Consider the following 12,900-nt stretch of genomic DNA (forward strand, 5'->3'; position numbering starts at 1 on the left):
AAATCTTACATTCCAAACACATTTTATCATGTCACTAGCACACTTCATCTCCTTGCTAAACTGCTAATATGCCGATAACATTTTCACATGGTGCTAGCATGTTGTTTCCATTTCTAACATGTGGCAATATTTAATATGTCTTGGTAACAAAACTAGCATGTTTCTAACATGTTTTCAAAAAAGGTTGAAGGACTAGCATATCTGGAACCAGACTTCCAGGTTTTCTTTCAGTGCATCACATCATGGTAAGATTTTCCACCTGAGGATGTGATTTTCCACTACACGTGAGACGCACATTGAATTATGGAATTGTGTGGCCTTGACCGTCCTGCCGTCTCGTCTACAGCAACACTTCAGAAAGTCAAAGCTCACTTATATTAGCTTAGTTTAGATTATGAAAACAGTATCAGTCGTATTAACCTTCCAGGACCTTGAATACATATAATGTGCATATGAAGCACATGCATTATTCATAGACTTGAGGCAAATACAGTACAGTCTACACTTTGCCCTCTATCTGTTCTAATTGGACATGACAGATTAAGGCTTTCCAAGACAAATGGCCTTTTCCCTGCCCCGTTGGAATAAGCTTGTTATCAAATCTAACACACACACACACACACACACACACACACACACACACACACACACACACACACACACACACACACACACATACACACGCACACACACACGCGCGCACGCACACACACACACACACACACACACACACACACACACACACACACACACACACACACACACACACACACACACACACACACACACACACACACACACACACACACACACACACACACACACACACACACACACACACACACACACACACACACACACACACACACACACACACACACACACACACACACACACACACACACACACGTGAGACAATGTGAATGTAATGTTTTCTGTGGTAAGAGCACAGGATGTTCTAGAAAGAGAGATTACAGACCCTGCATTTAAGAGCTATGAATATTCTGGGCTAAATGGAATTAAATCACTGACTTGTTACTTTCGGTGCAGTTTCAGCATGGCTTTGAAGAATAATATGGTACATTGAAATTTCAGGTTTTGATTTATATATATATAAATCTGTGATCTTAAGTTCTGAATAGTTCCAATTTTGGCTCTGGCATAGACTAATATATATACTACTTTATATTACTTTTTTCCTATATTTATTAGCCTTATATTTATATATAATCATGCAATCAAAATTTATTTTGGATGGAAAAATTGTTTATATACATTGACATAACATCTTTACATTTAATCCTTTGAAATTTGATCCTTCTATTGTGCAAAGATGCCTTAAAAATTAAGCGGCCCTACAGTTTTCAATATTGTTAATAATCGGAAATGTTAATCAGATCACCATATTAAATATCATAATGCTTTTCAAATATTTTCCAAGTGATGTTTAAGAGAGCAAGGACTAAAAGATGAACGCAAAACTTTCCATCTGGAGCTCGTTCATATGACACTTGTAAACAATCGCTCCATTGGCCTTTCGGCTCTCAGCACCACCCACGCTAGTCACCATTACCCAAGCCGACCAAACACAGAGATTGTGCTACGTAGTTACGTTTTTTGAGGTGTGGGGGTCAGCGTCGGCATCAGCCACGGCGATGGCTATGTGACTGCACAAAGGCTGTGTCGGACCATAAGTGTGCGTTTGACTCAAAACTATAAATCAACCTTTACGGTATGTTTTGTGGTACAATCCAGATAAACGTCTTTAGATTTAAGTTGATTGAACATACAACTAATAAGTTGTCTGACCAAAAAAAAGAAGTGTATTGTTTCAGCTTATTTTAAATAAGTAGCTTAAGCTAGCAGCAAACGTAATATTTTGGAGTGCTCCCCCATCTGCTTGTGCAAACCTCAATTTAATTTGACGATTTGCTATCGGGCTTGTTGTGTTCAGACACACAGAGCAAGAGTTTTGGCAGTGTAGGAGAGCTTCTATATAATAAAAACCAATCAATGGCTTACATAAAACTATTATCAAATTAAGATTTGAAAAAAAAAAAAAAACTATTTTAAAGTGACAGTTCACCTAAAAATGCCAGTTTGTTGTTAAATTACCCTCACGTCATATAAGATTTAGGGGACTTTTTTTCTTCAGTAGAGCATTAAATAAGATTTTTATCTGAAACTTGGGGATAAATAAAATGCAAAACAATGGTCATCAGCATTTTGTGAACACTCCCCCTCCCCCCCAACACAAACCAAAGTATAAAAAAAAATCAAAAGGAATACCTGTGGCTCCTGATGATACACTGAGATCTTACAAAGTGAACCGATCAGTCTGATCAAGAAGTTAAACATTAGTTACAACATCATTACCTTTAATCCAAAACCTCAGCAAACAGCCTTGAGTGCATTCACAACAGTCTGGAGCACAAGATTCATGTCACATTATGATGTCAGCGCTAATGCAAACTCATCCATGAGCTAACATGGTTTGTGTACTTTTTTTGGTTATACAGGTTTTAGCATCCAGGATAATCACAAGCATGTACCATTTTTGATGAGCAATGCAACATGTCATCTATCTCCGTAAACAAACTGCGGCAGCTCACAGTGTCTGCACATACAGTTGAAGTCAGAATTATTAGCCCTCCTGGATTATTAGCCTTCTGTATATTTTCCCCCAATTTCAGTTTAACGGAAAAAAACACATTTATAAATATAATAGTTTTAAAAACTAATTTATAATATATGATTTCTTTTATCTCTGCCATGATAACAGTAAATAATATTTAACTATCCTTTTTAAGACACCAGTGTGTTCAATTAGGGTTAAAGCTAAACTGTGCAGAGCTGCATCCCTCCAGGAACTGTATTTGACACCTGTGTTCGAGACCAGGGATGTGCAGGGATGTCCTCGGTCCTGGAGGGTAGGTGTTCTGCATATTTTAGTTCCAACCCCAATTAAACACACCTGAATGAGCTAATCAAGCTATAAACTTCCAGGGACATATGTTGAAAGAAGTTAGAGCTAAACAATGCAAGACACCGGCCCTCCAGGACCAAGTCTGAACGTTCCTGTTCTAGACAATCGTAGAAAAAAATTAAATAAAATGCTTAAGGGGGCTAATGATATTGACCTTTTAATAGTTTTTAAAAATTCAAAAACTACTTTAATTCTAGCCAAAATAAATAAGAATTTCCTCAAAAGAAAAAAATATTATAGGAAGTACTGTAAAAAATTCCTTGCTCTTGTGGTCTCATTTTATCTGTTACACTGTAAGCTATGGCACCGCCTTGCTTTTTACTACAAAGAAGCCGTTTTTGCACGTAAGTAACATAGTAAGCAATGTATCCAACAGGTCTCCGTAAGAAACTCTGACATAAATAAACAGCCATTCATTATTCAACACTATTGTGTCGGTGGACTACAGTAAATTTGTTCAATGGGGTGTTGATCTAGGGACTCTTAAGGTCTTTGCACACTGAAGTCCGAAATTTTCAGATGTAATTTTTTCATATTCATATGCAAAAAATTCCTCATGTAAACAGACCCTGCACACTGAGTCTGATGCGTTCTAATCAATCTATTACAAAACAAAACATTTCAGAGTCAATTTAAGCTGTGAAACATTATTCTCCTCTCTCTTCTCCAAAGTGGAACAAGGAAGAAGAATAGGCTGTGTTCATCCAATACTAGACTACATAGAGAGGAAGGAGAATTATCCTCATCAAAGAGCTCCGCTAGATTATCCGCAAACGCAAAGTTTATATCAGGATATCAGTGGAATTTTGACCCATTGCTTATGATTGTTCACACGTTTACATATGGAAACAAATCTTGAACAGACACTGGCAGTACCTATAGACATTATAATAGATGATGGCCGCATTGATGTATCGGAGCAATCAATTAAAGCGGACAAGGAGGCGATTATGTCAGTGCGTCAAATGTATATACACACACAGTGTGTGTCATCTGAATGCACAAAAAATGATTTCGGACTGTTCAGAATGTTTCGGAGGCAGTGTGTCAGTACGATTCACACAATGTGAGCTCGAATTTAATTTAATTTAAAATTATTGACGAAAATTGTAAATTTAATGTGCAATACCAAGTTGGGAAAAGTCCTTTCCTTGTGGGACATCCATGATTTGCGGGAGTTGGGTGGTGGTGCAATGTATTTGAAGAGCGCCGGAGGGGGTTGCACAACGTACAACGAGCGGTGAAGAATACATTGGAGAGGGGTGCGCGACATATTTGAGGACCGGGGGAAAGACGCGCGATTTACGAGAGATTATCATTCGTCTGCTGGCATTCAGAAGTCCCTATGCATATGCGGGAGACTTCCGGGAGACTTGGGATGCCTGTAACCTATACTTTCCAAGATAAACTATGATCTTGTTATTAGCATGATATATACTCTATATCTAATAAGCATTTTCTGTACAACTTACACAGATTTAGCAAATAGATTCTTTATAAGCTTTCCATTGACAAACTAGCTACAACGGCTGCTTGAGGGTTCCAGCTTTAGACTGATGCATAGTCTGTCAAGATTACTTGTGTTCTTTTTGAAGCAATCTATTCGTTAACACTGACGTGCAAAAACAGCACCCCAGTGCGTCCACGTGCTGGCTAAAAGAATTTAAACATTATTTGGAAAGTATGGAAAAAAATATATATATATCACAGGAGTGCTAATAATTTTGACTTCACTGTACATTATTATACACTCACCATGTAATAACTGGGTCAAACATTCCTTGAAGATTTACTCTATAAAAATATGACGATGATCTGAACTGACAGAAATTTCAAGACATACACATTGTTTAGCACCCACAAATGAGTTTCATGTAGAGAAATGTCATGCTTTACATTTCTGTGTGCTGTTTAACAATATCAAGGCACTTCTTTCTCATCCACATGACATCGACAAAATCCCGATTCTCATCCCTTTCTGTCAAGCCCCACAGAAATGAGCCTTTCTTCCTTTAAATATGATCTCAAAGCCTGCTTACGGTAGGTGGCTTTTTAAATTGGTTTGCCAAGTGTGAGGAATTTGTGATCAAAGTATGAAAAACAAAGTCACAAAAACATTACATCAAAGAATAACAGTCTGACAAAATGACAGCGGGAAAGGTCATCTAAGGCGGATTAAAGACGACGATGCAAATAATGCTGCATGTCTTGTTTACTCAGCTCCTTTTTATCCCAGCCAGTCAAAACTGAATTTGTTATGACATTAACACACACAAGGTCTACATTTTTTTCAGCAATGGGATGCTTTATGTTGCATGCGATTGAGATCAATAAGAATGTTCAAGGAATGCTGAGAGTAACAGATGATTTACTCTTTAAAACGCTTGTGAAAATCAAGCTTTTGAATGGCCGACTGACATAAAAGATGATCTGAAAGGTCTTAAAGAGATAGTTAACCCAAAAATGAACAACCCAGGCTCATTATTGATACGTACCCCAATATACATTTCTGGAGAGCATGAAATACATCCCAGGAGTTACGTTTTTTGCAGTTTTTGTTTTTGCAAATCCATCAAAGGCCGCTGTGTACGCTTTTTCAGATCTCAAATTTCTCTCATGAGTAATTTTCGTGCCTGCTGTTCTCGTGTAAATACACCAGAGGCAGCTGTCGACTGATTGACCGACCGACTGATCTCTCCACCCTCCTACTTCCCTGAACCTAAGCAATAGTGTTTTCAAATGTATCGATTGACTCGCCCACGCCTTCCCTAAACCCAACCGATAGTGTTTTCCAAAGCAAGCCTGATTTTTACCACATTTTCATCTCTTACCATGTTCTCACCCTGTTATTTACTTGTTTACTTTATTTAACTTGCTTTCTGGCCAAATGTAGCTCTGGCTGCATAATTTGCACTCTCCAGAAATGTATATGGGGGTACATTTTCACAATGAAAATAAAACTTCATCATTTACTCTCCCTCATGAGATTTCACACCTTTAGGAGTTTTTTTTTTAAATAGAAAAGAAGACAATTTAAAAACCAATCAACTTTCATAGTAGGACAAACAATACTATGGAAGTCAATCAGTGCCACCTACCAGCATTTTTCTAAATATCTTCCTTCGTTTTCAACAGAAGAAAGAAACTGAAAAAGGTTTTGAACAAGTGAAGGGTGAGTAAATGATGGCGGAATTGTAATTCTTAGGTAAAATGCTATCAATTTAATACAGAATCATTTAAATTGTATCATGCTCTCAATTGCTGAAGTTAGATTGCAGTTAATAGCTCATGGTTTATAGGGAATCGCAATTTTGTAACGATTATTTGAGCAGACCAACGCATTCATTTGTCATTTGGAAAACCACAACAATTTAGTTAACTGTTTAATGGTAGATGAATAAGGTACTGGCTGTTCCAATGTCCCTTTAACTTCTAAAAAGTCTATTTACATGAACATCTAACAGAATATTTTGTCTCCAGTCAGAATGACGATCTCAACACGCAAATAAAAACACAAGAAATGTATAAATGTCTCTACAAAAAGAGTGACTAATACTGAAAATACTAGCGATTATGAAAAAAAAGAGAAAAGTGATTCTTATATACCCCAAACTTTTAGTACCAGAAACTGTAACGACATATAGGATAAGTCAACGGATCACAATATTAAATGTATTTACACAAAGATTCGCTTTAGTGTTCTCATAGTTCAAAGTGAATGAGCAAAAGATGCAGGCATGATGTTCATCGCTCCTGGGATAGTCTTTATGAGTTATTAATCATTTCAGTTTCATGATGAGTAGGTGACGGAGTGCTGGTTTATAACACAGTGTCATTTGTTTCTTTGGGACGTTGAGGATATTGTCCACACCACCTCAAAACTTATTGCTGAAAGCAGAAACATAGTCAAGGTCCTTTAATATATTAAGTTGTAAAAAAATAATAATTAAAAAAACACGCCAAATACACTTGTTCCCCAAGTAAAAGCAACCTCAAGTTATCCTGGAATACCTCATTTCCTGAACTGCTCTATATACGTGAACTGAAAAAAGACCCACAAATGTACACATTGTTCACAAACCTCCACACACACAGAGAATGCAAGAGCGTGTCCAATTTCCCTCCAAATATTCCATGCTATCATAAGGCCAATGGAAACTTCTTTATGGGTCAATCCTTTATGGATTTGCGAGGCCAAAAGGAATGGAACCGCAGGCTTAGATGAGTCAAGATGAAAAAAAGAAGGCATCCAGTGCTGGGTTTCATTAGTTTGCAGCATCTTTCGCTCATTTATGCACAAAGCAGGGGTATTTCCCTGGGTGAGTCTGCGGGGGGCCGGTGTGCGTCTTCTCTCTGGGACTGATTTAGTCAGAGTCATTTTTACACACACAGTTACACTCCTCATGGTGCTCCAGAGGGACGTCTGCTAGGGTTTTCTGCAGTCCCCGACCCCCTGTCCTGTGCTTCAGCATCAGAACCTGCACAACAACAGTCAAACAGAGAGACGGAGAAAGAAAGAGAAAAGACAGAGCACTTAAATGCAACATAATGTTACCATTTTCACACAGTGGGTCTCTTTCTCTGTCAGTCCACATCATGATTTAACAATCAGTTTTCATTTATAAATACTATATTTTTAAAGAATCTTATGTTAAAACTGTACTTAACAATAGGGCTGGGACTCTTTAGGAACTTAACGATCCAATTCTGAGAGTCACAATCTAAAACAGCTCTTTAATTACATTTCCCCCCCTATTTCTCGTGATTTACAACTTCACAATTTAATTAGAATTTGAGTTTCTATATGCTTTTGTTTTATGACCAGAACTTCAGTATGACAGCATTGCCATTTTAAAAAGAATTTATTTTATTAAAAGCTTTATTCAGATATAAACAATTAAAAAATAAATATAACATGGCCAATAAAGAATTCGTTAGTTATTTGCAATTAAAGGGCAAATAAAGCAATCATTCAAGTTTTCATAATTTTGTACTCTGGAAAGAAAATATATTAAATAAACTCAATTAATGTAACCATTTAGAAGAAAACAGCTTTACTATAGATTTTAGAGCTAGGGCACTGCCATCTTGTGTATGTCGCTGTGTCTGATGTCACAGGGTTGGTTCCGTTCCCTCAGCTGAACAGATAAAGCGGAGGTAATGGACTGAACACGGAGACTGTAAAGTCTAATTTAACCCAATACATGAAGTTGTGGGTGTGGAGCTGATGCAAATACAAGCATCAGATGTGTGTCTAATATAAAAATATGAATTTATTCTATTTTTTTCCTTTTTTCCTTTTTAATTACCGATCATTTGATGCGCTTTAGTCCACTCTCTGTATTATGCTGCCTGACTGACTGTATCGGTATTTGCATTAAAAAAAGTTAATTCAGAATGAACAAACTCTGAAGGTAACATTAAAAACACTATTAAAACACCATTACAAAGAGCAAATATGAACAACAAACAGTACTCATTCCATAAAAGGGAGCATTACAAGTTTGCAATTTGTTTATGACATTAAGAATAAAGTTATGAAATAATACCTATGTACAATTGAAGGCAAAATTATTACCACTTGTGTGACAAAACACAGGAATAAAAAATAAATATAACTCAATAAATAAGAGACTTAAATTCATCATCACCTAAAGGGAAAAATTACAAAAATTTTAATTCTCCGATCCTCCTCACCTGTTCTAAACCTGTTTGAGTTTCTTTCTTCGGTTAAACACAAAAAATCAGCAGCCAGTGACTTCCAAATAGCCTTCACAATATTTTGTTTTGTGTCCAACAGAAGAAAAAAAATCATTAAATTTTAAAACTATCTGAGCATGAGTAAAAGCTGAAGATATTTTTATGTTTGGGTGAACTATACCTTTAAGAACAGAGTGACTGTGCTAATTTTCAGGTAATAAATAATAAATAAGAAATCACTGGAAAATACTGGGGATCTCTGGATATAGTTGTTTGTTTGTGCAAAATCTCATTCTTTTATCATCAAATTTAATTTAGAGCCTGTTTTCCATATAGTAACAAAAATAGTACCATCTTCTAGACATGATTATATAAATGCTGGAATTTAAACATTTTAACTCCAGAGTTAAGAAATTAATATTTAGTGAATAACCCTAAAACACATTTGTTATTAATAATAAAAAAAAAACATTTATTAAAAAAGGTGCCATTTATTAAATGTAAAAAAAAAGTTAAATTGTTAAATATTTATTAAAACTTTAAATGACTGCTTTCTTATTGTATATAGTTTAATTTTTTTTTTACCCCAGTCATTATTACTTTTATTACTATTTCCATTAATAATAATAATAATAATAATAATAATAATAATAATAATAATAAAAAATAATAATAATAATATTAGAGGCTCTAAAGACTGGAGTAAAGAAGCGGAAAAGTCATTTTTAAAATCACTGGAATAAATTATTAGATCAAATTACAAACTATGGGCCACTGGTTCGAGCCTCGGCTGGGTCAGTTGGCATTTCTGTGTGGAGTTTGCATGTTCTCACCATGTTCACGTGGGTTTCCTCCGGGAGCTCCCGTTTTCCCCACAAGTCCAAAGACATGCGCTATAGGTGAATTGGGTAAGCTAAATTGTCTGTAGTGTATGAGTGTGAATGAGTGTGTATAGATGTTTCCTAGTTACAGGTTGCAGCTGAAAGGGCAACCCTGCGTAAAACATAAGCTGCATAAGTTAGAGCTTCATTCTGCTGTGGCGACCCCTGATTGATAAAGGGACTAAGCCAAAAAGAAAATGAAAGAATGAATAATAGTAATAGTAATAATAATACTAATAATGAATAATTAACAGATTGATTTCTGAAGGATCATGCAACTCTGAAGACTGGAGTAATGAAGCTTGGTATAAATTATTAAATTAAATTATAAACTACTGTTAAACAGTTATTATATAATGCAATAACATTTCACAATTTGCACTGTATTTTTGATAAAACAAACACTTGGTGATTAGGAGAAGCTCATTTTAAAACATTTAAAAATCCTCCTGACCCCAAACTTTTGACCGGTAGTGTATATATAATATTGCAGCATGTGCTAGCTTGATATCTGAATTCACCATAAATAGGAGAGATATTATGAGGAGATGCTTCTTTTTTGCATATAAGACACAGGTTATTTGTGAAAGAAACCTAATATTGTGAAATGTGAAGTGTAATGGAAGGCCTCTGATCTCTGCTTTACCTCGTGATATTTTTTGGCCACTTTGGTGGGTGAGCACTGGCAGTCGTAGCAGTTGTAAGAACAGCAGGCGCAGTTTCCACCACAGCGCTTCACCAGCAGGCAGCTGGGCCAGAAGATAGCATCTGTCCTTTTCAGCTCCTCGCGCAAAGACACTGAGAAATTACGAGGAGTGCAACTATAGAGCCGCACGTCCTCACGAAGCAGATTCAGATCCACCGCTCCTACAGAAACAGAAAGACACAACCTATTATTAAGCCAAACCCATGTTTCGGGTGACTCCAATTGCTTGTAAATGCAGGATCTGCACCTCTGGATTTCTTCTGGTGGAAGAAGGATTTGCCCAGCACCTGCCAGGTGGGTTTGTAGAGGTCATCCATGTCCAGCTGCCAGCGCTCGGGCTCCAGGTACTTCATCACCTCCTCCATGGTGTTGAACGCAGACACGGCTTCAGTCAGATCCTCCACAGGCTGCATCCACACAGGCATCACCGCTGGGGCCTCGGGCTCCGACTGCCTCTGAACACACAAACACACCACAATGTCAGTCATTTCAGCTCTAAAAAGTGAGTTTTAATTGCTCCGTTCAACCGAATATATTTTTTAGATTATTAAAAGGGATTGCTTTACATAGTTAGCTGTGTAAAGAAAACAATGAAAAAACTAGGGAGAATATCGCTTAAAGCACAGGTGTAAAACTCAGGAGGGCCGCAGCTCGGCACAGTTTAGTTCCAACCCTAATTAAACACACCTGATCAAACTAATTGAGTCCTACAGGAATGTTTAAACCTCCAGGTAAAGTTGCGACCACACTGCACTTTTCTCTCCATAGACTTCCATTCATACGCACAGGAATGCATCAGACCGGAAACGCAAGTTCGTGGGGCAACTTTCGTATTTCGCTGCGTTGGAAAGTTTAAGCTTGGTGAACTCTGACTTGTGAAATTGCATCATATGATTGCGTGAGACCAATCGAGGATCAAAACATGACCTCTCTAAACAGAAATTTAAAACATGGACGCTCACTTTTTAAAATGTCTAATCATTTTGTTTAATCCCGTCCCTTTTCACAGCACCGTACAACAGAATTTCGCATGAACAAACTCTAGTGTGTCCACAGCCTAATGCCGAGTTCAGACTACATGACTTTAGCCCCGATTTTGACTCACCGACAAGTTGAGACATCGGCGACAAATGCCTGAAATCACAGGCAAATCGGTGCTCATGCACGTGAGTGACAATTACACAGAATGAACTATCAAAGATGCGATCTGAGAGAATCACAGATGAGTTGCCGATGCCTGTGAGATATTTGGAATGCTAAATATCTGGAGCTGTCTGCAATTCAAATCATGCCTTGTGAAATGAGTTTTGACTGAAAATAACATCAGTTATTAGAAATGAGCTTTTAAAACTATTATGTTTAGAAACGTGTTGAAATAATCTTTCCTCCGTTAAACAGAAATTGGGAAAAAAATAAACAGGGGCGCTAATACTTTTGACTTCAACTGTATGTACATGTAAACACACTTACATAACACGTCATGGATATACAGTGTATACATACACACATACATCCCAGCAAGCATTGTTTGTTTTTAAAAGATGTCGAATAGATGTCTTATAGACATCTAAATAGTAGTCTTGGCTAAAACAAGGCTAAATTTGGGCTGTCAGTGAAGATATAATAGACGTCTAAGAATAGCACAAATATAGACTAGTCGTCAAATAGACAGATTAGACAGACTTTATATATTACATGTACATTTGATTGAAAGCGGTCTATGTTTAGATGTCTATTAGGCGTCTTTTAAACACAAAATTGTTTGCTGGGATCTTAACTACAGTTAAGGTACATTATTACCCCCACACCTGCCTTTTTACATGGAACATTGCATCAGAAGATAATATAAACAATACACAATTGTTCATTATACCAAATTACCAATTAACAAGGTACCTCATTGTTTTGCTAGACGCATGAATATTTGACACCGGCTTATTCACAGGATCAATTATCCAGTCCCCAAACAACTTCACCCTGTGTGAACCCAAACACACAATTAAAGATGTATGCCGGGCAGCGACACTGATACCTATGGTGTCGGGCAAGCTGCAGGAAGCCACATTTCTGCACTCGACTCAACCCTGCTGCACCGCCTCAGGTGCTGCGAGATCTGTCAACATGTCCTTTTTTCCAGCAGCTTAATTCGGGCATACTAACATAATCCCCAGTGAATGACACGAGCAGTGCTGTGCTCTGAAACCAGCTAACAAGTGCGGAGTGAGTTGGCCTGGTTACCATTGTGCAAAGGACAAGGTGTCAGTGGAAGGCCTGTGATTTCTATGATGATAAAAAATGCATTGCTACTGTGAACAAAGCAGTAAACGAGGTCACCAAGACGGACTGATTGAGGACAGCAGAGTCAAGCACTGGAAATAATACAGAGCCAACCTGCCAGTCAGAACCACAATACTGCATGTGGATATTTGAGCAAGCAATGACAACCCTGTTTAGTGTCACAAAAGCATGTTATTAGTTGAAGGTCAAATAATACTTAAAATGTGTACATACAGTTGAAGTCAAAACTATTTGCCCCCTTTGAATTTTTTCCCAAATTACGTTTAACAGAGCAATTTTCACAGAATGTCTGATAGTATTTTTTTCTTCTGGATAAAGTCTTGTTTGTT

The 12,900-nt window shown here is 37.2% G+C and overlaps 1 protein-coding gene across 7 annotated transcripts in view; it reads right to left on the reverse strand.

The window, feature by feature from the left end:
* Positions 1–2,361: 2,361 nt before the first annotated feature.
* pdgfc (platelet derived growth factor c) overlaps positions 2,362–12,900 on the reverse strand; it is a 298,659-nt gene continuing 288,120 nt past the window's right edge. For 4 of the 7 annotated variants that reach the window (XM_068213388.2, XM_073922104.1, XM_073922103.1 and 1 more), the window contains 3 exons: positions 10,521–10,728; positions 10,214–10,434; positions 5,181–7,464 (listed from right to left, as the gene is read on the reverse strand). In XM_068213388.2, the coding sequence (XP_068069489.2) occupies positions 7,351–7,464; positions 10,214–10,434; positions 10,521–10,728 (543 nt within the window). In that variant the 3' untranslated portion in view covers positions 5,181–7,350. Of the gene's footprint in view, positions 7,465–10,213; positions 10,435–10,520; positions 10,729–12,900 lie in introns of all 7 variants that reach the window. The other 3 variants (XM_073922101.1, XM_068213387.2, XM_073922102.1) reach the window with 1 other exon arrangement.

The sequence above is a fragment of the Danio rerio genome, chromosome 14, assembly GCF_049306965.1.
Source record: "Danio rerio strain Tuebingen ecotype United States chromosome 14, GRCz12tu, whole genome shotgun sequence".
NCBI lineage: Eukaryota > Metazoa > Chordata > Actinopteri > Cypriniformes > Danionidae > Danio > Danio rerio.